The sequence below is a fragment of the Vulpes vulpes genome, chromosome 8, assembly GCF_048418805.1.
Source record: "Vulpes vulpes isolate BD-2025 chromosome 8, VulVul3, whole genome shotgun sequence".
In the NCBI taxonomy this organism is placed as follows: Eukaryota; Metazoa; Chordata; class Mammalia; order Carnivora; family Canidae; genus Vulpes; species Vulpes vulpes.
In genome coordinates, this window is record NC_132787.1 from 7,490,163 (window position 1) to 7,517,922 (window position 27,760).

Consider the following 27,760-nt stretch of genomic DNA (forward strand, 5'->3'; position numbering starts at 1 on the left):
GGAACTATAAAGGAATTGGGAAAGACTAAGAGAGAAAGAGGAGGGTGATCATTTAAGAAGTTTTAATTAAACTGTGTATTCTGAGAAATGTATTTTCTATACATCTATGTATTTTCTATCTTTATAGACATGTGACTTATTTCTGATATTTTTAATTGCTACAGTTGGAGGACTGAGCTAGGTACCAGGGGACTCAAGTTCAATGTAAGGTGCTTAAATGCAGGCAATTTCCTTTCTCCCCATGATCTGTGCTTCTTTGTCTTTTTGGCATATCCATCTTACTAGTGGGATCAACTGAGAACTGAGAATGTTAATGCTCTTTGAAAACTGCAAAATTCTACTCAGTAAGTGTTTGAATTTGACTAAATTCATTGGTTTATTGAAAAATCAATATTATTGCCCACCTCAATAGTGAAGTTGTCTTACACAAACTTACGATCTATTTTTGGTGACTTTTTAATCAAAACTCCATCTCCAATATATTTAAACTAGCTTAACATATAGTTGTTGTGCTGCAAGTCTATTTTCTAAAAAAGTGCAGGAAGGAATAAAAAACATTGGAAAAGGTAAGTGTATGGATACTTATAAATTATTATTGACTGTACAAAACAATAATTAAAATTTCCTTTGTAGTATAAAATCTATGCAGAACTAAAACAGAAAGGAAAAAGAACACAGAAGTCAGGAGAGGTAAAGAGTTTAAAATGTTTAAGGATCTAATATAGGAGTCCTAAAAATAACAACTTGTATAATTATTGAATAAATAAAGATATATGTCATAAGCTCCAGGATAACTATTATCAGAATAAAACTAAGTTTTTAGAATGAGGACTTTAAATAATAAGAGTTTTTACAATAATTTAAAAGAGGCAAAAGAGAAAGAAACAAGGAACATAAAACGAAAGAAAAAAGGGAACATAGAAGAGATTAATAGAAAATTTAAAATAAGACAGTGGCTGGAAACCCAGTTGGGTCAGTGATTACACTGCAAATAGGTGAAATAAATTTGAGGTAAAAGACTGATCATTAGACTAGATAAACAACAAACCCAACTATATGCTTTAAACAAAATGATCAAGAAATGTTTAATGTATATGGAAAGACAATACACCATGCAAATACTAATCACAGTTAGGATAGCTCTACCAATATCAGGCAATGTGAATTTTAAGGCAAGAAATATTGTCAGAGGTAAAGAGAGGTGGTTTGTAATTATAAATGGATCAATTCAATAGGAAGATTGAATTTTTAAAAAAAAGATTTTATTTACTTATTCATGAGAGACACACAGAGAGAGAGGCAGGGACACAGGCAGAGAGAGGCAGACTCCATGCAGGGAGCCTGATGTGGGACTCAATCCCGGGACTCCAGGACCACACCCTGGGATGAAGGGAGGTGCTCAACCAGACGATATTACAATCTTAAATTTCTATATACCCAATAGCATTGCTTTGAAATAATTTAAACAAAAAAACAGACAGAAAATGAACTATACATAAATCAATAATCACAGTGAAAGGCATTAATATATCTTTCTCAATAGTTGGTAGAACAAGCCAAAAGTAAAAAATCAGTAAGAATACAGAAGATATTAACAGCACAAGTTCTCAAACCTGATCTAATTGCCACACAAGATTGCACCTACTAATGACCAACTCATATTTATTTCAAGTGCACATGAAACATTTATTAAAATCAATATAGTGTAATATAAAGTCTCAACAATTTCAAATTATTGGAATCTTTCAGAATATCTTCTCGAGGTAGGAGGAGCTAAGATGGTGGAGTAATAGGAGGACCCTAGCCTTGTCTTGACCCTTGAACACAGCTAGATAAATATAAAATCATTCTGAATACCCAAGAAATCGACCTGAGGACTATTAGAACAAACTGCACAACTAAAGGGAGAGAAGAGGTCACATCATGGAAAGTAGGAGGTACAGAAACATGATTTGGGGGAGAAATGGATCACAGGTACTGCAGAGGGGAGGGAGCCCTGGTGAGAGAGAGAGAGAGAGAAGAGCACACAGGGGATTGCACAAGGAAAACACTTCCCCAAAACCACTGACTGGGAAAATGAGAAGGGCTGACTTTTGTGAGATTCTATAACCAGCAGGGCTTAAAGAGGTCTGTGGCATGGCTGGTGTGGAACCCTAAGGTCACTGTGGTGCTCTTGCAGAGAAGGAAAAGAGATTGCCCAGAAGCAGATGGCACAATCACCCTGGAATGAAATGGGAGAGACGATTCCCCCTTCTTGGAGCATATCTGGGAGAGGTGGCATTGCCTCTCTGGGGACAAGGGTCAGCAGGTGCCATTATGCTTCTCTACCCTTGACATAGGTGTAGAGACACCTGCTGAGAGTGGCTAACCTAGACACCGGCTTCTTGTTATGCCTTACTCTAAACACTATGCCATTGTGCTTTGGTGCAACTACCCTCTGGGACAAACCTGCATCAGTCCCAGTGTGGCGAGACCCTCCCCCACAGCCTGGGGTAGAACACAGTACACTGCACTGCTGGGTGCACAGATGGCCTGGATACAGACAGAGTGAAGGCAGGGATCTGAAGGACATCTGGGACACATGAGGGGCTCTTCTGGAAGAGTTTCTTGGACAGCAGTGGGGGCAAACTCTGCTCTCTGGGGACAAGGGAGGTGGCTGCTACCATTCCTTTCCCCCACCCCTCAGCAGGAACTAACTTTAGTAAGCAGCACAGTGCCAACAGTGGAGGCCTAAACTGCTTATAAGGCCCAACTCCCTGCGCTCTGCAGGTGCTGCTTTTCTCAGGCAAGTGGGCCTGGGAACCAGAGCACTGGGTCCTTCCCCAGAATGTCCCTGCATGCACCACCACTACCGACCACAGTGTTCTGTAAAGCCTCAGTTCTAGGGGAAGTAGCAGCAAGTCTCTTTTAACAAGCAGAGCAAAACACACTTAGTTAACATTCTCCACACTCTGGCTAATGGTCAAACACTCCCCATTGCAGAGAACCTCTCTAGACAACTGATTTAAGGGAAAGAGCAGCCAAAACAAAGCAGCAGAGTGTATGTAGCACACACCAGAGACACTTCCTGAAGTGTCAGGCCCTGAACACTATATGACTTTTTTATAAAGCCATTAGTTTCAGGAGCAAGAAACATAACAGTCTTTCCTAATACAGAGAACACTGAGACATAGACAAAATGCCAAGACAGAGGAATTCATCCCAAAAGGAAGAACAAAAAAAGGTTACAAACAGGGATCTAGTTGAAACAGATAGAAGTAATATGACTGATCCAGAATTTAAAGCAACAATCATAAGGATATTAGTTTGGCCTAGGAAAAGCATAGAAGACACCAAGGAATCCCTTACCATAAGATAAAAGACCTAAAAACTAGTCAGGCCAAAATTTAAAAAATGCTATAACCAAGATTCAAAACTGATTGGACGTAATGACCACAAGAGTGGAAGAAGCAGAGGAATGAATAAATGATATAGAAGGTAAAATTATGTAAAAGAATGAAGCTGAAAAGAGGAGGGAAAGAAAAATACCAGATCATGAATGTAGACTTAGGGAACTCAATGACTCCAAAAGCATAATAACATTGATATCATAGGAGTCCCAGATGAAGAAAAGAGAGAAAAGGGGTCAGAAGATTTATTTGAGTAATTAATCACTGAAAACTTCCTTCATCTGGGGAAGGGAACATACATCCAAATCGAAGAGGCATAGAGGACTCCCATCAAAATCAATAAAAGCAGGCCAACACCAAGACATATCATAGTTAAATTTGCAAAATATAGATATAAAGCAAACAATTCCAAAAGAAGCAAGAAAAACTTACAAGGGAAGACAAATAAGGTTAACAGATCTATCCACAGAAACTTGGCAGGTCAGAAGAAAGTGGCAGGATATATTCAATGTGCTAAATGGGAAAAATAAGCAGGCAAGAATATTCTATTAAGCAAGTCTGTCATTCAGAATAGGAGAGATAAAGAGTTGTCCACACAAACAAAAACTAAAGGAGATCATGAACACTAAACCAGCCCTGCAAGGAAGATTAAAAGGTCCTCTCTGAGTGGGAAAGAAAGACCAAAAGCGATAGACCAGAAAGAAACTGAGAAAATCTCCAGAAATAATGACAAAATAAGTAATAAAATGGCACTAAAATCATATTTATCAATAATTACTCTAAAAGTAAATGGACTAAATGCTCCAATCAAAAGACACAGTTTATCAAAATGGATAAAAAAAACCAAGACCCATCTATATACTGCCTACAAGAGACTAATTTTAGACCTAAGGACTGAAAGCAAGGGGATGGAGAACCATCTATAATGCAAATGGACATCAAAAGAAAGCCAGAGTAGCCATACTTATATCAGACAAGCTAGATTTTAAACCAAAGACTGTAACAAGAGATGAAGGACACTATCTCATAATAAAGGGGACTATTCAACAAGATCTAACAATTGTAAATATTTATGCTCCCAACTTGTAAGCACCCAAATATATAAAACAATTCATAACAAACATATATTATCATTGATAATAACACAATACTAGTAGGGGAATTTAACACCCCTTATGACAATGAACGGATCATCTAAGCAGAAAATCAACGAGGAAACAATGGCTTTGAATGACACACTGGGCCAGATGAACTTAACAGATATATTCAGAACATTTCATCCTAAAGCAGCAGAATACACATTCTTTTCAAGGGCACATGGAACATTCTCCAGAATAGATCACTTACTAGGTCACAAATCAGGCCCTAACAAGTACAAAAAGATTGAGATCATACCATGCATATTTTCCAATCACAACACTATGAAACTTGAAGGCAACCACAGGAAAACGTTTGGAAAGACTACAAATACATGGAAGTTAAAGAACATCCTACTAAAGAATGAATGGGTCAACCAGGAAATTAAGGAAGAAATAAAAGAATACATGGAAAAAAATGATAATGAAAACACAGTAGTCCAACATTTGGGATGCAGCAAAAGCAGTCATAAGAGAGAAATATAAAGCAACACAGGCCTGCCTCAAGAAGCAAGAAAAATCTCAAATAGGCAACCTAACCTTACACCTAAATGGAAAAAAGAACAACAAATGAAGCCTAAAGCCAGAAGAAAAAAAGAGAAATAATAAAGATTAGAGCAGAAATAGAAGATATAGAAGCAACAACAACAACATGGTAGAACTGATCAATGAAGCCAGGAGCTGGTGCTCTGAAAGAGTTAATAAAATTGATAAACTCCTAGCCAAATTTATCAAAAACAAAAGAGAAAAGACTCAAATAAATACAATAATAAATGAGAGATCACAACCAAGACCACAGAAATATAAATAAATATAAGAGAATATTATGAAAAATTATATGCCAACAATGTGGGCAATCTGGAAGAAAGAGATGCATTCCTAGAGACATATGAGCTACCCAAACTGAAACAGGAAGAAACAGAAAATTTAACAAACCAATAACCAGCAAAGAAATGAATCAGTAATCAAAAATCTCCCGATAAACAGAAGTCCAGGACCAGATGGCTTCCCAGGGGAATTCTACCAAACATTTAAAGAAGAATGAATAAATACCTACTCTTCTCAAACTGCTCCAAAAAATAGAAATGGAAGGAAAACTTCCAAACTCATTCTATGAAGCTAGCATTACCTTGATTCTGAAACAAAAGACCCCTACAAAGGAGAATAACAGGCCAATATCCCTGATGAATAGGGATGAAAAAATTTTCAACAATATACTAGCAAATTGACTCCAACAGTACACTAAAAGAACCATTCACCATGATCAAGTGGGATTTATTCCAAGGCTGCATGTGTAGTTTCAGTATTCACAAATCAATCAACATAATATACCACATTAATAAAAGGGTAAGAACCATATGATCCTCTCAATAAATGCAGAAAACACATTTGACAGAGTACAGCATCCATTCTTGATAAAAACAAAAACCCTCAACAAAGTAGAGGTCGAGAGAACATACCCCAACATCATAAACCATGGATGAATGACCCACAGCTAATAATCATTCTCAATGAGGAAAAAAGCTTAGTTTTTCCTCTGTAGTCAGGAACAAAGCAGGGATATCCTCTCTCATCATTGTTATTTAACATAGTACTGGAAGTCCTACCTCAGCAATAGACAACAAAAAGAAATCAAAGGCATCCAAATTGGCAAGGAAGAAATGAAATTTTCACTATTCACAGATGACACGATACTCTATATAGGAAACCTGAAAGACCCCACCAAGAAATTTGCTAGAACTGATAAACAAATTTAGTAGAATCACAGGATGCAAAATCAATGTACTGAAATCTGTTGCATTGCCATACACCAATAATGAAGTAGCAAAAAGAGAAATCAAGAAATCAATCCTATTTACAATTAGATCACAAAAATCCATACGATACCTAGGAATATACTTAAAGAAGTGAAAGATCTGTACTCTGAAAACTGTAGAGCACTCATGAAAGAAACTGAAGAGGACAAAAAGAAATGGAAGAACATTCCATGCCCATGACCTGGAAAAACAAATATTGTTAAAATGTACTACCCAAAGCAATCCACTCATTCAATGCAATCCCTATCAAAATACTACCTGCATTTTTCACAGAGCTAAAACAAACAGTCCTGAAACTTGTATGGAACCACAAAAGACCCCAAATAGCCAAATCTTGAAAAAGAAAAGCAGAGCTTGAGGCATCACAATTCTAGACTTCAAGCTATATTTCAAAGCTGCAATCATCAAGACAGTATGGTTCTGGTGCAAAAACAGGCACATAGATCAATGGAATGGAATAGAAAACCCAGAAATGTACCCACAACTATATGGTTAACTAATCCTTGACAAGAAAGGAAAGAATATTCAATGGAAAAGACAGTCTCTTCAACAAATAGTGTTGGAGAAAACTGGACAGCCACATGCAGAAGAATGAATCTGGACCATTTTCTTGCACCACACACAAAAATAAATTCAAAATGGATGAAAGACCTAAATGTGAGACAGGAAACCATCAAAATCCTAGAGAAGAACATAGGCAGCAAACTCTTCAACATCTCCCTGAGCAACTTCTTACTAGATACGTCTCCAGAGGCAAGTGAAACAAAAGCAAAAATGAACTATTGGGACTTCATTAAGATAAAAATCTTCTCCACAGCCAAGGAAACAATCAACAAAACTAAAAGGCAACTATTGGAATGGGAGAAGATATTTTCTAATGACATATCTGATAAAGGGTTAGTTTCCAAAATCTATAAAAGATTTATCAAACTCAGTACCCCCAAAACAAATAATACAGTTAAGAAATGGTCAGAAGACATGAATATTCCTGCGTATTTCCAAAGAAGACATCCTGATGGCTCATAGACACATGAAAAGATGCTCATTATCACTTATCATCAGGGAAATACAAAGCAAAACTGCAACGAGATATCATTTCATACCTGTCAGAATGGCTAAAATTAATAACATAGGAAACAACAGATGTTCATAAGGATGTAGAGAAAGGGGAACCCTCTTGCAAATTGGTGCAGCCACTGTGGAAAATAGTATGGAGGTTCCTCAAAAAGTTAAAAATAAGTGCACCTGGGTGGCTCAGTTAGTAAAGCATCTGCCTTCAGCTCAGGTCGTGAGATCAAACCCCACACTGGGCTCTCTGCTCAACAGGGAGCCTACTTCTTCCTCTCTTTCTGCATGCTGCTCTGCCTGCTTGTGCTCTTTCCCCATCAAATAAATAAAATATTTTTTAAAAAGTTAAAAATAGAACCACCCTATACTCCAGCAATTGTACTACTAGGTATTTACCCAAAGGATATGAAAATACTGATTCAAGGGGATACATGCATCCTGGTGTTTATAGCAGCATTATCAACAAGAGCCAAATTATGGAAAGAGCCCAAATGTCCATCAACTGATGAATGGATATATATATATATATATATATATATATATATATATATATATAATGGAATATTACTCAGCCACAAAAATTGAAATCCTGTCATTTGCAACAACATGGTTGGAGCTAGAGTGTATTATGCTAAGCAAAATGAGTCAATCAGAGAAAGGCAAATACCATATGATTTCATTCATATGTGGAACTTAAAAAACAAAACCGATGAACATACATAGGGGAAAGAAAAAAGAGAGAGGCAAACCGTAAAGAGACTCTTAACTATAGAGAACAAACTGAGGGTTGATGGAGCAAGGTGGGCAGGGGATGGGTTAGATGGGTGATGGGTATTAAGGAGGGCACTTGTGATGAGCACTGGGTATTATATATAAGTGATGAATCACTAAATCCTACTCCTGAAACTAATATTCCACTGTATGTCAGCTGATTGGAATTTATTTTATTTTTAAAGATTCATATATTTATTTGATAGAGTGTGCCAATGAGGGGGGATGGGCAGAGGGAGAGAGAGAATCTCAAGCAGACTCCCTGCTGAGTGTGGTTGGTGCATGATGCTTAGCTTGATCGCAGGACCCTGAGATCACGACCTGAGCCGAAATCAAAAGTTGGATGCTTAACCTAAACTGAGCCACCCTGTCCCCCCAAATAACTATAATTTACATAAAAATTTGAAACTAACAACAACAAGAAGAAAAATATCTTCTCTGACCACCATGGAATCAAACTAGAGGTCAAAAATACAAATAGAAAAAAAAAAACCCAGCTGCCTAAAAATTAAATAATACACTTGAAATAATCCATAAGACAAAGGAAAAATGAAGTTAGAAAATATTTTAAACTGAATAATAAAAAAGTACATTTCAAAACTTATGGGAAAAGCTAAAATGATGCTTAAAAGGAAATATATAGTTTTAAATGCATATGTAAAGGTCTAAAAAAATCAACAATTGAAGTATTAATCTCAAAAAGCTAGAGCAAAGAGCAGCAACCAAACCTAAGGAAATAAATGATAAAAGCTGAAACCAAGGGAATAAAAATCAAACATAATTGAGAAAATCAACAAACTCAAAAATTGGTTCTTCCAAAAGATTAGCAAAATTGACAAAACCCTAACAAGACTGATATTTAAAAAGTAGATAAAATGCAAATTAGCAACAACAGCAGTGAGAAAGAGGATATCACATAGATCGCACAATAAAGGTATTCTGAAGACGACTCTGCAGATAAATTTGATAATTTAGATGAAATGGACAAATTATTTGAAAATCACAACTTACCAAAGCTGATAGAAGAAGAAATAGAAAATATAAACAATCTTCTATGTATGAAAAATTTGAAACTATAATTTAGAAACCTTTCCCAAAGAAAATCCCAGGCCCAGAGGGTTTATCGATGAATTCTTCCAAAAACCAGGGATGCGTGGGTGACTCAGGGGTTGAGTGTCTGCCTAGGCTCAGGGTGTGATCCTGGGCCTGGGGATAGAGTCCCTTATTGGGTTCCCTGCAGGGGCCTGCTTCTCCTGCTACCTATGTCTCTGCTTCTCTCTCTGTGTCTCTCATGAGTAAATAAATAAAATCTTAAAAACAAAAAAACAACTTAAGAAAAGGAACACTTGTCTTATATAATTCTTCAAGAAGGTGGAAACAGTGTCAAAGTTTCCCAGACTTCTCAATAAATGAAAACAGCAGAGACTTGACCTTGAAATTCTAACATTCTAAGGGAAAAAAAATGCAAATCTTTCTTGTAAACATTATTTTAATATTCTTAACAAAATATTCGGAAATCAAATCCAGGGATACAGTAAATTAAGTGCAGTTCAGTCTAGGTATGTAAGTGTGGTTTAACATTCGAAGATCATAAACTTAGCTTACCACATTCACAGAAAAAGGAATGAGATCACATGATCATTTTGAATGCAGGACGAATATTTGATAAATTCAATATTCATTTGTGATAAAAACTTTTAGCCAACTAAGAATAAAACTTCCTTAATATGATAAAGAGGATCTACTCAATACCCACAGCAAACATCATTTTCAATGGTAGAGTATTGAAAACTTTCCTCAAATATTGGGACTGAGTCTAGAATAGCCACTGTGACCACTTCTATTCTACACTGTAACTGGAGGTCTTGTCTGTGCAAAAGACAAGAGAAAGAAAACTCATGGAGGTTGAAAAGGAAGAAATAAACGGTCATTTCCAAACAATAAGATCATGCACATGGAAAATTTCTAAAGAATCTATAGACAAACTCTTAGAATTAATAAAAGAATATAGAAAGGACACTGGATATAGCCAAAATACTAAAATTAATTTGCTATGGATTGAATGTTTGTCTTCCCTCCAAAATTTCTATTTTCAAATCCTAACCCCCAAAGTGATGTTATTAAGAGATGAGGTATTTGGGAGATCTAATGATCATGAGAACAGAGCCTTCATGAACAGGATTAGTGTTCTTATAAAAGAGCCTCCAGAGAGAGCCCTCATCCCCTTCCTTCCATCATGTTGAACGTGGCCAAAAGCCACTATCTATGAATAAAAAGGTCCTCTCCGGACACCAAACCTGCCAGCACCTTGATCTGATCTGATCCCAGCCTCCAGAGCTGTGATATATAAATGTCGTCTATAATCCATTCAGTTTGTGGTATTTTGTTATAGCAGCCCAAGCTGACTACGGCATGAGTCATATTTGTATATAGCAGCAATAAGCAAATAGAACATAAAACATATTTGCAATAGCATCCAGAAACTCAAACACTGAGAAATAAATCTATTAAAAATATACAAGACCTCTAACTGAAAATTACGAAATATTATTGAGAAAAAATAAGAGAGAGCCAAATGGATGGATGGATGTATATTGTTACGGAATGGGTGATTCAATATCGTAAAATGTGCGTTCTTTCCAAATTAATACATATTTCGACGCCCTCGCACTCAAAATCCAAGCTGGGGGTTTCTTTTCCCAAGAATTTATAAGTCAATTTTAAAATTTACAGGGAGTATCCAACTCTTGATTTTGGCTCAGGTCATGATGTCAGGGTTGTGAGATCGCCTTGGACTCCCTGCTGGGTATGGAAACTGCTTAAGATCTTCTCTGTCACTCTGCCCCTCTACCCACTTTGCTCTCTAAAAAAATAATAAAATAAAATTCTTATGGAAATACAAAAGGCCAAGAAGAGCAAATATTAAGTACTAACATTATGAGATATCAGAAACTCTTATAAGGCTATGGTAATTGGAGCACCTGGCTGGCTCCGCTGGAGAAGCATGAGACTTTGAGTTCCACATCAGGTGTTGAGATTACTTCAATAAATAAATAACATTAAAAAAATAATATTAATGCTACGGTAATCAAAATTGTGTGGTACTGGTACAAGAACAGATAACTGTCTAATGGAACAGACCCACACATACATACATGATCACATGATTTATGACAAAAGTGATCATGCAGGACAGTCGGGAAAAGGATGGTCTTTTCAATCATTCATGACGGGGTAATTGAATATCCATACGGGAAAAAATGTATATTGACTTCTCCCTCACATGACACACAAGAATCAACTCCAGGTGTGTCTTTGTTTAGGCTGCTACAATAAAAATACAATAAACTCTGGTGTCTGGTGAGGGTCTGCTTTCTCATTCATAGATGGCATCTTTTTGATGTCTTCCCATGGCGGGAGGTGATGAGGGATCTCTCTGTAGCCTAATTCCATTCATGAGGCCTCTGCTCTTGGGAGCTAATCATGCCCCAAATGCCCCACCTTCTAAATCCATCACCTTAGGGGTTAGGATTTCAACATATGAATTTTGGGAGGGGGGGGGAAGCTCAGATCATAGCAAGATAGATCAGAGAAATAAACTGAAAGCTAAAATAATAAAGCTTTTAGAGGAAAACATCTTCCTGATCTTGGAGTAGGCAATGCTTTCCTAAATAGAAAATAAAAAAGAAGAAACATGAAAGAAAAAATCATGATAAACTTGGTTATATTAAAACTAAGAACTGGGCAGCCCCAGTGGCTTAGCAGTTTAGCGCTGCCTTCAGCCCAGGGCATGATCCTGGAGACCCAGGATCGAGTCCCACGTCGGGCTCCCTGCATGGAGCCTGCTTCTCCCTCTGCCTGTGTCTCTGCCTCTCTCTCTCTGTGTCTCTCATGAGTAAATAAATAAATAAATCTTAAAAAAAAAAAAAAAACAAAAAACTAAGAACTTCTATTCATCAAAGTGAACAAAATGGCAACCCATGGGGGACATAAAATATTAAATATGTATATTTATGGACACTTACCTAATATATATGATAAATAACCACAAATCCAGAATATGTAAAGAATCAATAAGAAAAAGACAGCTCCATAGCAGAATGGGCCAAAGTCTCATATAGGGGGACACGTAAATGGATGATAACCATATGAAAAATTGCCAAGTTCATTAGTTGTCAGATAAATGCACATTAAAAGGTCAATGGAGGGGCACCTGGGTGGCTCTGTCTGTTGAGCTTCTGCCTTCGGCTCAGGTCATAATCCCCGGGTCCTGGGATTGAGGCCTGTGTTAGGCTCCCTGCTCAGCAGGGAGCCTGCTTCTCCCTCTCCCTCTGCCCATCCCTTCTTCTTGTGTGTTCTCTCTCTCTCAAATAAATAAATAAATAAATTCTTTTTTTCTTTTTTAAAAAGGCTCAATGGAATGCCACTACCTACCCCCCAAAATGGTCACAATGAAAAAGATGGAAAATAAAGAGTGTTGATGAGAATGTGGAGGAATAGGAATTCTCTCATACTAGTGGTAGAAATAATTTGCACATCCACCCTGGAAAACTGGCAGTTAACTACTCGATATACGTGCTGCCGAAGCGAGCATGACAGTTAACTACTCAAGTTGAATATGGGTACAACAACCCGTGACCAAGCAAATACATACTGAAGTAGACGCCCAATAGAAATATGTCTGCTATGCTCATCAAAAGACGTGTATTAGAATGTTCATGGCAATAGTACGTGAAATAGAAAACACTGAAAATTACTCAGATGTCCATCAATAATAAAATGGCTCAATCAATTGTGATAGAGTCCATAGTGGAATACTATACAGCTACGAAAATGATCTAGGACGACATGCAAAAATAAGGATGGGTCTCTCAAATGTAAGTTGAACAATCAGAGCCAGACACAAAGAGTATATATTTCATCTCTACAAAGCATAAAAACAAACAGAACTAATCCATGTTGGTGGAAGTCAGGAGAGTGGTTACCCCTGGGGAGTTAGTGCCCACAAGGGCACGTGGGACCTTTAGAGTGCTGGTAAATGTTCCTTTCCTTGATTTGGGTGACATTGCCCTAATTTGGCTTATTCTCTTCCAGGCATGCTCCACGATTCTTGTCTCATGACTGCCTTTACGGGAACTTGTCATTTTTCTCATCAGAATGGTTGGACGGAATTCAATTCCTGTTTATGGAATTATTCATTTTACTGTCAATGTACATATTTATCATTGATGTTTTATTGAAGTTCTGCAAAATGCCTGCTTCTCAGGACTTAGCTCTGGAGACCTGCTTTTTCTCTCCGGGTAACTCTGCAACTTTCTGATACCTTTTTTCTTTCTTTTTTAAAAAATTCTTTTTAACAGATTTATTTATTTGAGAGAGAGTGCAGGGGGGAGAGGCAGAGAGAGTCTTAAGCAGACTCTGAGCTGAGCACAAAGCCCGATGCCAGGCTCGATCCCATGACCCTGAGCTGAAACCAAGAGTCAGTCGCTCAGCCGACTACACCACCCAGGCGCCCCCTGATAGCTTTCTGATAAGAGCTGCGATCTTTGTTCAACTGCCTGTCTTCTGTGTGACCACCATTCAGCCTTATTTATGATGCTCTGCCTTTGTATGTTGTTACCGTAGTGATGAAAAAAGAGAGAGAGAGAGATTGTCATAAAAGGAGTAATTTTCTTATTAGGGCATAATCATGATGCCATTATTTTTCCTGTGTAACTTAAAAGTTGATTGATTAACTGCTTGGCATCTTCTGCGCAGAGATGACAGTGCCACATTCAAGCAGTCTGTACATGCGGTCTTCTTGGCAGACATACATACCTCTTTTGAGGCAATGGATTTATCATGCCATAATAGTTTGATACCACTAAACATTAAAGTCATCAAACAGGGGATCCTTGGGTGGCTCAGTGATTGAATGTCTGCCTTTGGCTCAGGGCGTGATCCCGGAGTCCTGGGATCGAGTCCCACATCCAGCTCCCTGCATGGAGCCTGCTTCTCCCTCTGCCCGTGTCTCTGCCTCTCTCATAAATAAATACATAAAATCTTTAAGAAAATATAAAATAAATTCATCAAACAACCTACTCTTCTCCATCATTTCATACTCGTCAAACATACCTATGAATATAAACTTGACTCCCCAAAGCTTTCTTACAGGCAGAGACTATGATAAAGCCCATTATCAAGGTCTGATCCACTTGATTTCTACTTTAAATCCATAGGTAGGTATTCTTTTGGTTTACTTTATAAATCATTCACATTCTCCACAATTAACTCTGGGACATCCAAAATATCAAGTTTCAGGGGCACCTGGGTGGCTCCATCAGGTAAGCGTCTACCTTCTGCTGGAGTCCTGATCCTGGGGTCCTGGGATCAAGTGCCGCATCGGGCTCTATGCTCTGCGGAGAGTCTGTTTCTGCCTCTGCCTCTGCCTCTCTCTCTCTCTCTCTCTCTCTCTCTCTCTCTCTGCCTCTCATGAATAAATAAATAAAATCTTAAAAAATATATATCAGGTTTCTGAACCTGTCAACCTACGTTGAGGTTATGAAAGTGGTCCCATCTGGAGAGTCCACCATCCAGCTTTCTCCCACACATACCAAACAAGCAAACACACTTTGATACTTAATGGCTAAACCCATATTCTGTTTGTACAAATGGACCTCAGGTCCTCAGGGCCTTCCCAGCAAAGGGGATTTGGAAGAGAGGAATTCAGATGTCCAATTGTTTCAAAAACTATAACTGAGTAAATGAAAAAATTCTACTTTTAGATAAATGTGGACAACTGCCACAATAGCATGTTTCCCATCATCCTGCTGTTTCTATAAAGCAGGAAATGTCAATGAGCAGACTCATCCTCCAGCACCTTGTTCAGACTTGCCCCTCACCTCTTCTATACAACAGCTTCCAAGGAAACCTTCTCTGGTTTCCTACCATGTGTTTCTTTCACAATGCAAGTGACAGCATGTTAAAACTGCTCTCTGGAGAGAGTGATTATTATTATTATTGGTTTTTTTTTTTTAATTTTGTTCTTCCCTCTGGTTCAAAACTCCTTTGAGCACTCTCCAGTATGTCTTGAGATTGCCAATCATCACCCCTAGCTTTTAAAGGTCTCCTCCCAGGATATGTCCCCCCCACAGCAAGCCAGCTTCAAGTCCCAAGGGGCTTTGAGAAGCCCAGGCCTGCAGACCGGCAGCTCATTCCACTCTGCAGCAGAGTGCCACTGAGAATGCAGCAGGGCTGAGCCAACAGCAGGTCCTCATTTGGAGGACCCGCTGTACTCTGGTACAGCCAGGCTCAGGGGAGTCACATAATTAGTACAAACATCATCGTGGCCAGGCACCTCTCCAGCTCTGTTTATTTTGTACATAAACCTAGCTTCGGTTCCATTAGGTCCGACAGACATTTGTCAAACATCTGTGCCGGGTCAGATCACGTCCAAGGCGCAAGGGCAGCAAGGATGAATAGCACATGATTGGGGTTCATCATGAGACTCTTCCAGCGTTACCATTTCCAAAGGAACTTTCCAGGTCTCATCTCAGTCAACCTTGTGAAATGGTGCATATGCTAGTCCTATATGTCCATTTTACATATGAGGAAGTTGAGTCTGAAAGATTGGGTCACTGACCTAAGACATACACAGTTAAGAAATGGAATTTCTGCCACCACAACCCAGAAAGTTGATTTGTCACTCAAGGCTCTGTTTTACCACCCCCCCCCCCACTTTTTCTCTTTATCACATTGCCATTTGGCATGTGATTAAAGGATGTTTAAGACTCTTCATCTGTGCCAGGAGAGATACTTTTTTCCTTGCTTATAATTCTCCAGTATGAATGCCATGGATAAAATGAGCCACATTATTGTTGCTTAATTCTAAGAGATAATTGTCATCCCTGACCATTCAAGTGGTTTCTACCAAATTATATTTTTATTTGCATACAATTCTCTTTATTGACTCGGTTATTTGGGCAACAAGACATGAGGAAGATCTAAAAATCTGCTTGTGTTGGAATTTTCGATGCCCCAAAATACCTATTCCATTGCAAATATTTTGGCTCTTTGCTATATCCAATTTGAAATTGAATTATCTACTGTCTTATATCTTATAATTATTTCGAATAACACTACAAATTCCTAGAGGAGAACAACCATATGATGGCTCTGGGAATGTGGCCAGGACGAACAATATTTGCTGAATGGAATTTAAATTAGGGCTGACCCCTCTACTCCCTAATGGGAAGCATTAGAGCTAATGGTAGAGCATGAGATCAGAGCGAGACAGTGGGGTGAGAGACCTGGTTCTACCACTAATCTTGGGCAAGTTACATAAACCAACTCGGCCCTACTGCCCTCATTAGACAATGGGGATGTTAATGACCATCTCTTAGGGCCCTTGTAAGAACTAAATGAGAAGTCTGGTGTATTGAAGTAAAAATGCAATAAATGTTGGGTCTTGTTATCAAGCCCACTTTCTTGGATCTTTCCAGAGGTCCTCTGCCTTCCGCTATATGAATGCACTATTGCTTTTCACTCTCACGAACTGAAAGGTCAGAGTTCCAGAGCAAATTATGCACAGAGCATCCACCACAGAGAGCCTTGTATTTGCCAAAAATTATTGAATGAATATTTGCAATAGTGTTGGCTGTCTGGTAGCGTTTATTATTTTTTCTCTCAATTCCACTTTACTTTATTTAGTGTTAACTTTGTCTAGCAAATAAGTATTGCTCCAAATTAGGTATTTCTTCGAATAATCAGATACTACCTCCATAAAAAGTGACCAATTAATTACTGCTACAGGAGATCATGTTTTTTTAAAAAACATAAAATAGTCTGAACACTTCATATAATTCTTCAACCTGGGTTTGTTAAACATTATCCGTGCTTATCAGAGAGATATAATTAGCCCCAGTTTTGAGGGATGTAATAGCACTTAGGAATTCAATTAGGTGATTCCCTTCAGGCTAATAATGAGCAAAATGGACATTAGAGCACCTACCATTTATGACCAAAATTGGAAGAAGTAACCATAATGCTAGGAGCCTGGCTTTGACACACGGAATTTTATAAAGTGAATTTTCATCTGCTTACTTCATTTCTAAGGCTGAGAATTTCAGAGCATCAAAGAAAAAAAGTCTGTTTATTTCCTTTCTCTTTACATAATTATGACAAACCATCCTTTTGCAACATGTCAGGTTCCTCACTACAATGGATTTATTTTTTGAGCAGAAAGGTAATTTACCAGTAAGATTATGAATGGCACTCTCTGAGTCCTTACATCTTTTCTGTATTTCCCATTTTCCTACAATGAGCATGTAGTACTTCTAGGAGCAAGCAAAAAGGGCTTTAGTTGTCCTTTTCGTTTTTCATTCTCATGGAAAAACACATGGTGGTGCGGGGCAGAGGTTCAGGCCACCCTCACAAAGGCTGGTCTAAGAATGTGCTGAAAGAGAAAGATTCACAGCTGTTGGGAGGTGATCCCAACCAGGGATGTTGAGCCTCAAATCTGGGAGTGTGGATATTGGTCAACAAGAAATACATGAATAACTAGCATAGCCTCTCATTCTAGTTGGGCTTGCCTGGCTCTGGCAGCATTTACATATGGGTATAACTCTCAGACTAAACGATGGTGCCTGGCACATCGTAGATGCTCAGTAAATATTTGCCAAATAAAGGATTGTAGTGCTAACGCAGATCAGCAATTACTGTATCTCAAATCAGGGGAAACTAGAATCACTTCCTACCCGAGGAATCAGAGGGAAGATTTTGCTCTCGGAAACTAGAGTCCCTGAATATTAAATAGGAATCACAATAAAACAGAAACATTGATGCACATGACTTTGGTAACTTGAAACATCTGCAAGGACTCATTGTGCTTTTTCTTATCACAAAAACACTGTAAAAAACAACAACAACAACAGCAACAACCCCGAAAACGCAGATAAGGAAAAATGAAAAAATGCTTTAAAAACCTACTGTTATGACATAAGTATGTACTGTTTCAGATGATCTTCAAAATGGTGAATTTTGTGTATGTGAATTTCATCTCAACTAAACTAAAAAACAAAACCTATGCAGCCTAAGTCCTCGAAGACAGAAAGAGCAGATGAGCGAGTGACAATTGATTAAAGAGTTGCCCCATTCTGGGCTCTCGCAGAGAGGGCACTTGGGTACTGACTAGCCCACATTACTAGCCAAGGAGGCTTCCAGAGAACGGAGCCACCAGTTGACACATGTCCCCTGGAGTTCAGAGAGCAGGAGGCTGGAGCCTGAATCTCTGTACAGAGAGAGATCTGGTTCTATGACAAGCCCTGGGCGATTTACAAAACCAACTGGATGAGGCCAAAAGGCAAACGGGCTCTTATAGGGGCTGAGCACACTTCTAGAGCCAGTGGGCAAAGGTGTGTGTGCCGAGGCTCCAAGTCACACTGTAAAAACCCTCTGCACAGTGCTGCCCTCAAAGTGAGGAGGCCTCAGCAGAAAGCTCCTGTGTTGAGTCAGGCTCCTGCCGAGACCCCAGGGGGTCCCTGTCCCTGAAGAATAGGGATGCATCCCCAGGTTAAAAAAGGAGGCAAAGTTAGATACCTGCTGGTGGCCCAACCACACCTGCTTACAGGATGAGTGCTAGAATCAAAGGAGACACAGAATGGGCAAGCCCTTCAGAGGACATAAAGTGCCACTGAAGTGTTCATTCTTAGTAAAAATGACTCTGAGACTCATAAACTAGCGCTGTAACAACTTGTTTCAGATCTCCCAGTCCTTAAATCTTTGATTACAACAGGAGAAAGCCTTGCGAGTCTAACTATATCCCTGCCCCCAGGTAGGGATTTCCTACCTGGACTTCCTTCCAGACCCTGCCAGACACTCACATGTTCACCCCTGCCTCAGCACACTAGACCCAGAATCAGTCCACCCTCTACTACCCATTGGACTCACTGAATGGTCAAAAATACCAAAAGATTGTGCCATGTGGAAAGGACCAGAAGAATATCTATCTGTCCTATTTTAAACTCCTGAGAAGGCAACTCAACCATCTGTCTTGGCAACCATTCCAGGCTGGAGCCACCCCGTCAGAAACATCTCTTTTTGGTTTAATCTAAATCCTTCAAAAGGAGCCTCGAGCTAATTTCATCCCATTCCATTTTCAAATAATTTGGAACACAGTTGTTTACCATCCGGATTATAGGATTATATAATGTTGCAGCGTTGTGGTGAGCAGTAAATGAAATAATTCATGTAAAACACAGAGCTCAGTATCTAGCACATAATAATAGCCCAAGACATGCTTATTATTACCATCATTACATGCACCAGGACTCTTTCAGTCACAAGGACATGGACACAACTCAAAATAACTTAAGAAAAACAAAAAGGAGGGGGGTGGAGAATGTAATTAGGAAGTAAAAGTGTGCAGTGGCCTTCAGGTACTACTGGATCTAGGACTCACGTCGTATTCGCAGGGCTCCTCTTTCCCTCTCTTCTCTTCTTTCTGAAAAGCTTTTTGAAGCATGGAGAGCAGAATATCAAGCAGCAGACTCAGCTCAAATAACCCTAGAATATGTTCCCCATCCCTCAGTTTATTTATCAAAAATTTGCTGAATGCCAAGCAAGTGTCAAGCAGAGTTCTAGAAGCTAAGAATAGAGCAGCGTCCAAGACATAACATTTTTGCCCTTGTGGGATGGAAAGAAGGATCTGGTAGGAGAGGTGAAAGGATGTAGAAAAAGTTTCCTCCAAAACATGAGGTCACACCTTATGCCTATAATTAAGGTAAACGCTTAGCTTTTTCTTCTCAAAGCCAAGTAAAGCCGCCCCTTTCAAAACTCCTTTTTCAAAACAGCCATTCTTGCCAAATGGGCTGAATCTCAACAATCGGGACTTCAAATAGACAAATATGTGTGGATTTTGAGCGCATTTGGTTTATTTATGCTGCGCAATCTTTGCACGGTGTTTCTATGATGCATCTGGAGCTACACTGACATAATCTGCTTCCATGTTTGAGTCTCTTTTCTTTTCACACTCCTCTCCAGTGAAGTTTAGGGCTTTCCTCCACTTTCAGGGTTTCCTTTCAATAGGATGTTAGCTCCTTAGTAAAACATTGCAAAAACCTGGTCAGTTGTGAGTCATTTCGAAAGGGTTCCTCTAGGTGATTTCAATTCCATGTCTCTGTGTTAACCATCGGAACCGTAAAAAATGAAGACCTGGAGACCCAGGTTTTGGGAGAACCCCAGGAAGTGTGGCCTACCTCTGGAAACTTCCAACCTCAGCCTCTCCAGGAAGCTCACAGTGAAGAATGTTTCCTATAGCATTTCAAGCTTTCACCTGAAAAAAAAAAAGTCCTGATTAACCAGTGCTATTCCAGATTTATTCTACAAACAGGCTGCCTAAATTAACAGCGCACACAGATCTATTTTAATTTGGCACTGGCCTAACAGATCTGTGCCACCACACGAATCCATTCACGAACAATGTAGGGACCAACTCCCACTAAATTCAAGGTGGCTCAAGTGTGTGTGCCAGGGCCGGGGGTGGGGGGTGTTGGTTGCCTTAACATCAGTTTTATTTTTTAAGTACCATTATAAGTTATGTGCCCTGCTCCTGTTTTCTCAATTTGGTCTGCTTTTCAGTCTCCCTATCCCTTCCGCTTTAGTGATCTCTTGTCAGGGCGGTAATTTATTTTCTTTAATCCACATATAATGGACGAATGGGCCATCTGGCTCAGTCCAGTCCCGTCGTTAAAACTGATCTTAGAATTAAACAAAAATGGATTTTTTTTTTAATCGAAAAGCTCATCAGCCCCAAGCCCTCCACCTCATATTTGTCCACCTGTGCTTTTTTTTTTTTTTTCGGGGAGGGGGCGGGTGTACTCGGGGGTTGCACCTGCTAGATCAAAGCACGCTGGAGTTGGGCGCAGGCCCTGCCTCTTGGGAGGTATGAAGAACCCCTGTGCAGGCAGGCACCCCTTCTGGGATCAGACGCTATCCGGCATGAACACATTTGCCCCCACCCCCATCCCCATTCCAGCCCCCTACCCACCCACCCAAAAGGAAAAAAAAAAAAAACAGTCTGGATCCAGATATTTTTTTTTAAACTTAACACCCTATCTTTGCAAGCCAGGTGGGGCCCAAACCTCCTTTCCTGGGTCTCTCCCTTGCGGATGGGGCCCTGTCCCTGATGCTGCCTTCAGAGTTAGGAAAGGCACAGAACTTTCCCAGCAGGGACGTGCTGCGCCGTCCGGGTCGCACTGCAGGGCAGGTGCCCCTCTCCCTCCTCCTCGGGTGGGGGCGGTGGTTCTTTAGTAAACCGGCCTCCCGCGGGCCCGCGGGACCCCCTGGGCCCTGGCCCAGATCGAGCTACGGGAGGCCGGAGCTGGGCGGACAAGCGGGGTCTACGGGAGGGAGACGCCTGTGCCTCCCCGGAGGGGCCTGCCCCCGCGCCCCCCGCGACCCCCGGGACTCCGGCGCCCCCCGCGTCCCCCGCGGCCCCCGCGCCCCAGGGACCCCCGCGCCCCCCGCGCCCCTTGCGCCCCCCTGGACCCCCGTGCTCCCAGCGCCCCCTGGATCCCCGCGCCCCCGACCCCCCCAGGACCCCCGTGCCTCCCGCGCCCCCGGGACCCCCGCGCCCCCAGCGCCCCCGGGACCCCCGCGCCCCCGGGACCCCCGCGCCCCCAGCGCCCCCGGGACCCCCGCGCCCCCAGCGCCCCCGCGCCCCCAGCGCCCCCAGGACCCCCGCGCCCCCGGGACCCCCGCGCCCCCCGCGCTCCCCTGGACCCCCGCGTCCCCCGTGCTCCCCGGGACCCCCGCGCCCCCCAGGGCCCCCGGCTCGGGGCTGCACACGCGCCCACGGCGGGCGGGAACGGGCGAGCTTGGGGCGTGCACCCCGCTCTGCCTCGCGTCCCGCGGCCCGGGAGGCGGGGGGCGGGAGGCGGGGTGCGGGCGGGGGGGCGGCGGGGCCGCCGGCCGCCGCTCCGATTGGCTGCGCCGCCCCCCGCGCCCCCCGCGCCGCCCCCCGCGCCGCCCCCCGCGCCGCCCCCCGCGCCGCCCCCCGCGCCGCCCGCCGCCCGCAGCCCGAGGCAGGACGCGCAGGGGCGGGACCCCGCGCGCGGGGATAAAAGCGGGCGGCGGGCGGGGAGCCGGGGTCCTGCAGGCTCCGGAGCGCGGGCAGGGGGCCCGGGAGCGACCCGCCGCCGCGCCCCCGCCCCGCCCCGCCCCTCGGCCCGGGCTCCGGGAGTGCGGCGCCCCGCGCGGACACGCGACGGCCGGGGCGGCGCGGCGGCACCTGTCGCGGAGCCGGCGAGGACCACGGAGCCGCCCGGGAGGTCCCCGCGCCCCGGGGCGCCGCCGCCGCCGCCGCCGCCAACTCCCCAAAGTTGAGAGCCAGCGAGAGGCTGCCGCCCGCCGGAGCCGGAGGGAAAGGAGCCCGGGAGGTGCGGGGGTGACGGACGGACGCGGACAGACGCCGGACCCTGGAGGACCCCGGTCTCGGCCGCTCCCCAGAGGCCTCTCAGCCGCGTGAGTTCCTCTCTGCATGGTGCCCTCCTATGCATTCCCGTTGAATTGTCTGTAGGATGCGTTTGCGTATTTTTGTGTCTGTTGGAGGGAGTTTAAAAAAAAAAAAGAAAGAAAGAAAAAGAAACGACGCAGCCTGCCCGTTAAAAAAAAAAAAAATCACTGAATTTGCTTACGGTGAGTCGGTTATATTGGTAGGTTGTGGGTTGCGGGGGTAGATGTCTGTAAGCGGGAGTATCCCCCGGGGAAAAAAAAAAAAAAAAGAAAAGAAATCGCATTGAACAGTAAAAACAAAACAAACAAACCCTCACCCCACCCCTAAAAATAAATAAATAAATAAATGCATCAACCCTCCTGGGTTCCCCAGCGTGCAACAGAACCTGCATTTCAAAAGTTACCGGAAAGCAAGCAAGGTGCGGCGCGGAAAGGTGAGCTGGTGCTCGCTAACTTTGCTTTTTGCACCCCCCCTCCCCCCCCCCACCTCCTTTTCAAATCTCCGTTGTTTACCAGGTTCCCTGCTGGGAGGCTGAGCTGGTGGAGAGGCGCCCGGGAGAGCCTCGGAGGCGACCATAATGTCTTTGCGTCTACACACGCGGCCCACCCCGCCTGGAGTTGTCACCCCGGGCTGCAGGGAGCTGCTGTGTTTGCTGGTGATCACGGCGACCGTGAGCCGCGGCGCCTCCGGGGTGTGCCCCACCGCTTGCATCTGTGCCACGGACATCGTGAGCTGCACCAACAAAAACCTGTCCAAGGTACCCGGGAACCTTTTCAGACTGATCAAGAGACTGGATCTGAGCTACAACCGGATCGGGCTTCTGGATTCGGAGTGGATCCCGGTATCGCTGGCCAAGCTGAACACCCTCATTATCCGTCATAACAACATCACCAGCGTTTCCGCGGGCAGTTTTTCCACGACTCCAAATCTGAAGTGTCTTGACTTATCCTCCAATAAGCTGAAGACGCTGAAAAGCGCCGTGTTCCAAGAGCTGAAGGGCCTGGAGGTGCTCCTGCTGTACAACAACCACATTTCCTATCTGGATCCCTCAGCCTTTGGAGGACTCTCCCAGTTGCAAAAACTCTACTTAAGTGGAAACTTTCTTACGCAGTTTCCCATGGATTTGTATGTTGGGAGGTTCAAGCTGGCAGAACTGATGTTCCTAGATGTTTCCTATAACCGGATCCTCTCCCTGCCCATGCACCACATTAATCTAGTGCCGGGGAAACAGCTGAGAGGCATCTACCTGCACGGAAACCCGTTTGTCTGTGACTGTGCCCTTTCTTCATTGCTGATCTTTTGGTACCGGAGGCACTTTAGCTCGGTGATGGATTTTAAGAACGATTATACCTGTCGCCTGTGGTCCGACCCCAGGCGCTCGCATCAGGTGCCTCTGCTCCAGGATGGCTTTCTGAATTGCTCGGACAGTGTCATCAACGGCTCCTTCCGGGCACTTGGCTTCATTCACGAGGCTCAGGTCGGGGAAAGGCTGATTGTCCCCTGTGACAGCAAGACTGGTGATGGAAATACCGATTTCGTCTGGGTGGGTCCAGACAACCGACTGCTGGAACCCGAGAAAGAGCTGGAGAACTTTCGCGTGTTTCGCAACGGAAGCCTGGTTATAGAAAACCCTCGTTTGGAGGATGCCGGCGTGTATTCCTGCATCGCAATGAACAGGCAGCGCCTGCTGAACGAGACCGTGGATGTCACAATCAACGTGAGCAATTTCACCGTGAACAGGTCCCACGCCCACGAGGCCTTCAACACAGCCTTCACCACCCTTGCGGCCTGCGTGGCCAGCATCGTCTTGGTCCTTTTGTACCTCTACCTGACGCCGTGTCCCTGCAAGTGTAAAACCAAGAGACAAAAAAATATTCTCCACCAAAGCGACGCCCATTCATCTATTCTCAACCCCGGCCCGGCCAGCGATGCCCCCGCTGACGACCGGAAGGCCGGGCCCGGTAAAAGGGTGGTGTTTTTGGAACCCCTGAAGGATAGCGCAGCGGGGCAGAATGGGAAAGTCAGGCTCTTTCCCAGTGAGCCGGGCATAGCCGAGGGCATCCTCAAGTCCACCCGGGTGAAATCTGACTCCGATTCGGTCAATTCCGTCTTCTCGGACACACCCTTCGTGGCCACCACTTAAGCCTGTGCCTGTCACCTGCGTGGCCTAGTAGTTTCATCACCCCATGCTTCACTTTCTGTGCCGCCTGCAAAACCAACAGCAGGACACACATGGCGTGGCTTTGTTTTTGGAAATGCAACCAAGTGGCCTCCTTGGCTGGTTAATAGGCAATGTGGTAGGGGGCACTTTGGTTCCTCACCAGGGGAACGCCGGAGGACGGTGGGCTTGTCTTCCAGAGTTTCAGTTCTAGGCCACAGTATCTTAGTCTTTAGCACCACTGATCATTTCGAAGCTGGCCTGGAGGGGACATTGTCCTTGGTGTTCAGGATTCTTGAAAGAAAACATGAGCTTTATGTACTGGTCTTCCTTAAAAAGAGACCTTACTAACTTCTTAGGGCCAAAGTTCTCTTCAAGAAAAGCGTTAGGGTCCTATTTGGTTTTTAAAAGACGTGAAAGGGAAAAAATAAAAAGATAAATAAATAAAAAATAAACAAAAGACGTAGAAGGAAGAACCAAACAGCACTTCTAAAGCACAAAGTAAGGTTAGATTTGGGAATAATTTGGCTAATTTCATCACTTGAGACCACAGTAAACAGACTACACTGAGAAAATTTGCTGGGTAATGCCACCTCCCATATGGTGTTAGATAAATAGTGCAATAAAGGTACGTTTGTTTGTCTTCTTTCCGTTCTGTACATTTCTTATCCTGGTACAAAAGATCTTACTGAAAGTCACCATTATTTGTTGCCATAAATACGTAGACGTCAATACCAAAATGTCTGAGTAACTTCTTAAACCTTCGTTCTAGCTAATATTTGTTCATATGCTCGTGTATATGTAAATCAAGTGATATGAACTCTTGAATAGATCCTACTGTATTGTGCTTCGGACATTTGAATTAATGGAAATATATGTATTCTGTGACTTGATGTTCTGTTTTATTTGGCTATTTGAAAACATAAATCTAAGATGTTTCATGTGGTCAGATTATTCTGCTTTGTCTGAAGTACCTTCTCCGACAAATCCCTCCCCAGATTTTTTGGAGTTACAATACAGAGTTCATTTTGTCAAAGGGGGCAAAGGCTCTGAAGCGTTCTCCCGAATTTATACCTTCTATACCTTCTATACCTCACTCAGATATCATTATGCACTTGAGCCAGGTGTGGAAGGCACTTACGCCCTGATTCTGCAGCGCACGGAGGGCGCAGGACACCTCCTCCTTGTTCCCATCTCTGCTGCCAGGTGATCGAGTACTCTTTCTGGGCCTAGATCTCCTCAGCCATAAAAAGAAGATTTCAGGCAGGTGATGTTTTAGGTTCCTTCCCATACTGGAAGTGATGATTTCTGGGTGGCCTTGACTCCATCTGGACTTGTACGGGCTCCTGGAAACTCCCCCACATCCCGAGGGGATACAGGAGAGTGGGATTAGGATAGACTAGCATTTCGACCATCAAGTCCAGCTCCTTCTCTTTCTCAGGGACAAATGAAGCCCAGAGAAGACTGTGGGTTATCTAAGACCACACAGTGAATTAGTGACCAGGACGGAAGAAGAGCTCAGGTACAGGATTCTTCCTGGCAAAGACCAGGGAGTCAAAAAAGAATGGTTATTTTTAATGGTGGGCACAGAGAAAGAGCCAAAGAATGAGACCAAAGAGTGGTCAGGAGGTGGCAAAGGAGAATCAGGGCTGCATGGCCCTTGGGGCTAAGAGAAGAGAACTTGCGAAAGATGGAAATGGGCAACAGTGACAAAAACACAGAGAAGGAGATGAGGAGGCAAGACCGACCAACAATGGTGGCTTTGGGGAAACAGACATTTGGGGACAGCTCTGTCAGTGCCAAGCCAGGCTCCCGGTGGCGGGGACACTGGTCAGGAGGGGGTTGAGGAGTGAGTGGCCAGGATTTGTACCCCCTGGAATAGGATGTAGAGCCACTACTCAGTAGCGCTGAAAATTCTGTTGCATGGTTTGAAAAAATTGCCGCTTCTCCTTGAAAACCTAAATGTCACCAGTTAGATAAGATCCTTGAGACCCAAAGCTGTTACAGGCAAACATTTTATTCCCGTTTCTGCCACTCAATTAATTAGGAAGAATGCTGTGATTTGTATGACCTTTGAGGTCCTCACTCTTCTATTTGGAGAAACTCAAAGATGCTGTGATCTGTGCAGCTTCACACAGCTCGTCTGGACACAAGGAAAAACTCTTGAACCACTGACGCTCTCCAGCAATGGGCAGGGCTGCCTCCAGGGGCCGTGTTACCCTGACTTTGAGTGTGCCAAAGAGTAGGGTCATACACTGGCAGGGAAGTTACAGACAGGAGCTCTGAATTGCACCTTTTCTGGACAGGGTCCCCAGGGTCCTTCAGCCCTCAAAACCCTTGATCCTAGGAAACGTGCGGTGCATTTAGCAGAATAACACGGGCAGTGCCTGCAGCAGGGAGCCTGGAGCCCGATCGTGGCTGGTCCTAGTACCACGCTTCAGGTAAGTGACAGGCTGAGCTGAGATCCAAACCAACATACACAAAATCACATTGAAAACAGGGTGGCCTGGATGGCTCAGGGATTGAGCATCCATCTCTGGCTCCGACTGTGATCCCAGGGTCCTGGGATCGAGTTCCGCATCGGGCTCCCTGCAGGGAGCCTGCTTCTCCCAATGCCTGTGTCTCTGCCTCTCTCTCTGTCTCTCATGAATAAATAAATAAATAAATAAATAAATAAAATCTTTTAAAAGGAGAGAAAAAGAAAACAAAATCCTGAATACCGAGAAACAAAGCTGTATTTTGAACAAAAGTAGGATGACATGGTGGTGAAAAAGCATGGAACTGAATGTTACGATGTCGAATTCTAAGTTCTTAGGTATATCTTTTATCTGTTTTTTTTTTTTTTTTTTTTTGGTAGCAGTCTGATCACATGTATTTTAAATATAGGAACAGAACCAATTTGTGTCTTAAATTTGTCCCACTCGAAAATT

General features: G+C 43.0%; 2 protein-coding genes across 3 annotated transcripts in view; one reads left to right on the forward strand and one right to left on the reverse strand.

Moving 5' to 3' along the window:
- The window catches only part of PCED1B (PC-esterase domain containing 1B), a 141,005-nt gene extending 117,718 nt beyond the window's left edge, over window positions 1-23,287 (reverse strand). For both annotated transcript variants that reach the window (XM_026000175.2, XM_026000174.2), the window contains exons 1-2: window positions 23,185-23,287; window positions 20,415-20,491 (exon numbers count right to left, since the gene is read on the reverse strand). The gene's annotated coding sequence lies outside the window, so the exon portion shown is untranslated. The remainder of the gene's footprint in view (window positions 1-20,414; window positions 20,492-23,184) is intronic.
- Window positions 23,250-25,779, forward strand: AMIGO2 (adhesion molecule with Ig like domain 2). Its single transcript, XM_026000173.2, has one exon. The coding sequence runs from the start codon at window positions 23,250-23,252 to the stop codon at window positions 24,813-24,815; it is 1,566 nt and encodes a 521-aa protein (XP_025855958.1). The 3' UTR covers window positions 24,816-25,779.
- Window positions 25,780-27,760: the final 1,981 nt, after the last annotated feature.

What these genes read in the sequence shown, in the direction of transcription:
- AMIGO2 (XM_026000173.2), top strand. Translation starts at nt 23,250, where the DNA reads ATGTCTTTGCGTCTACACACGCGGCCCACCCCGCCTGGAGTTGTCACC.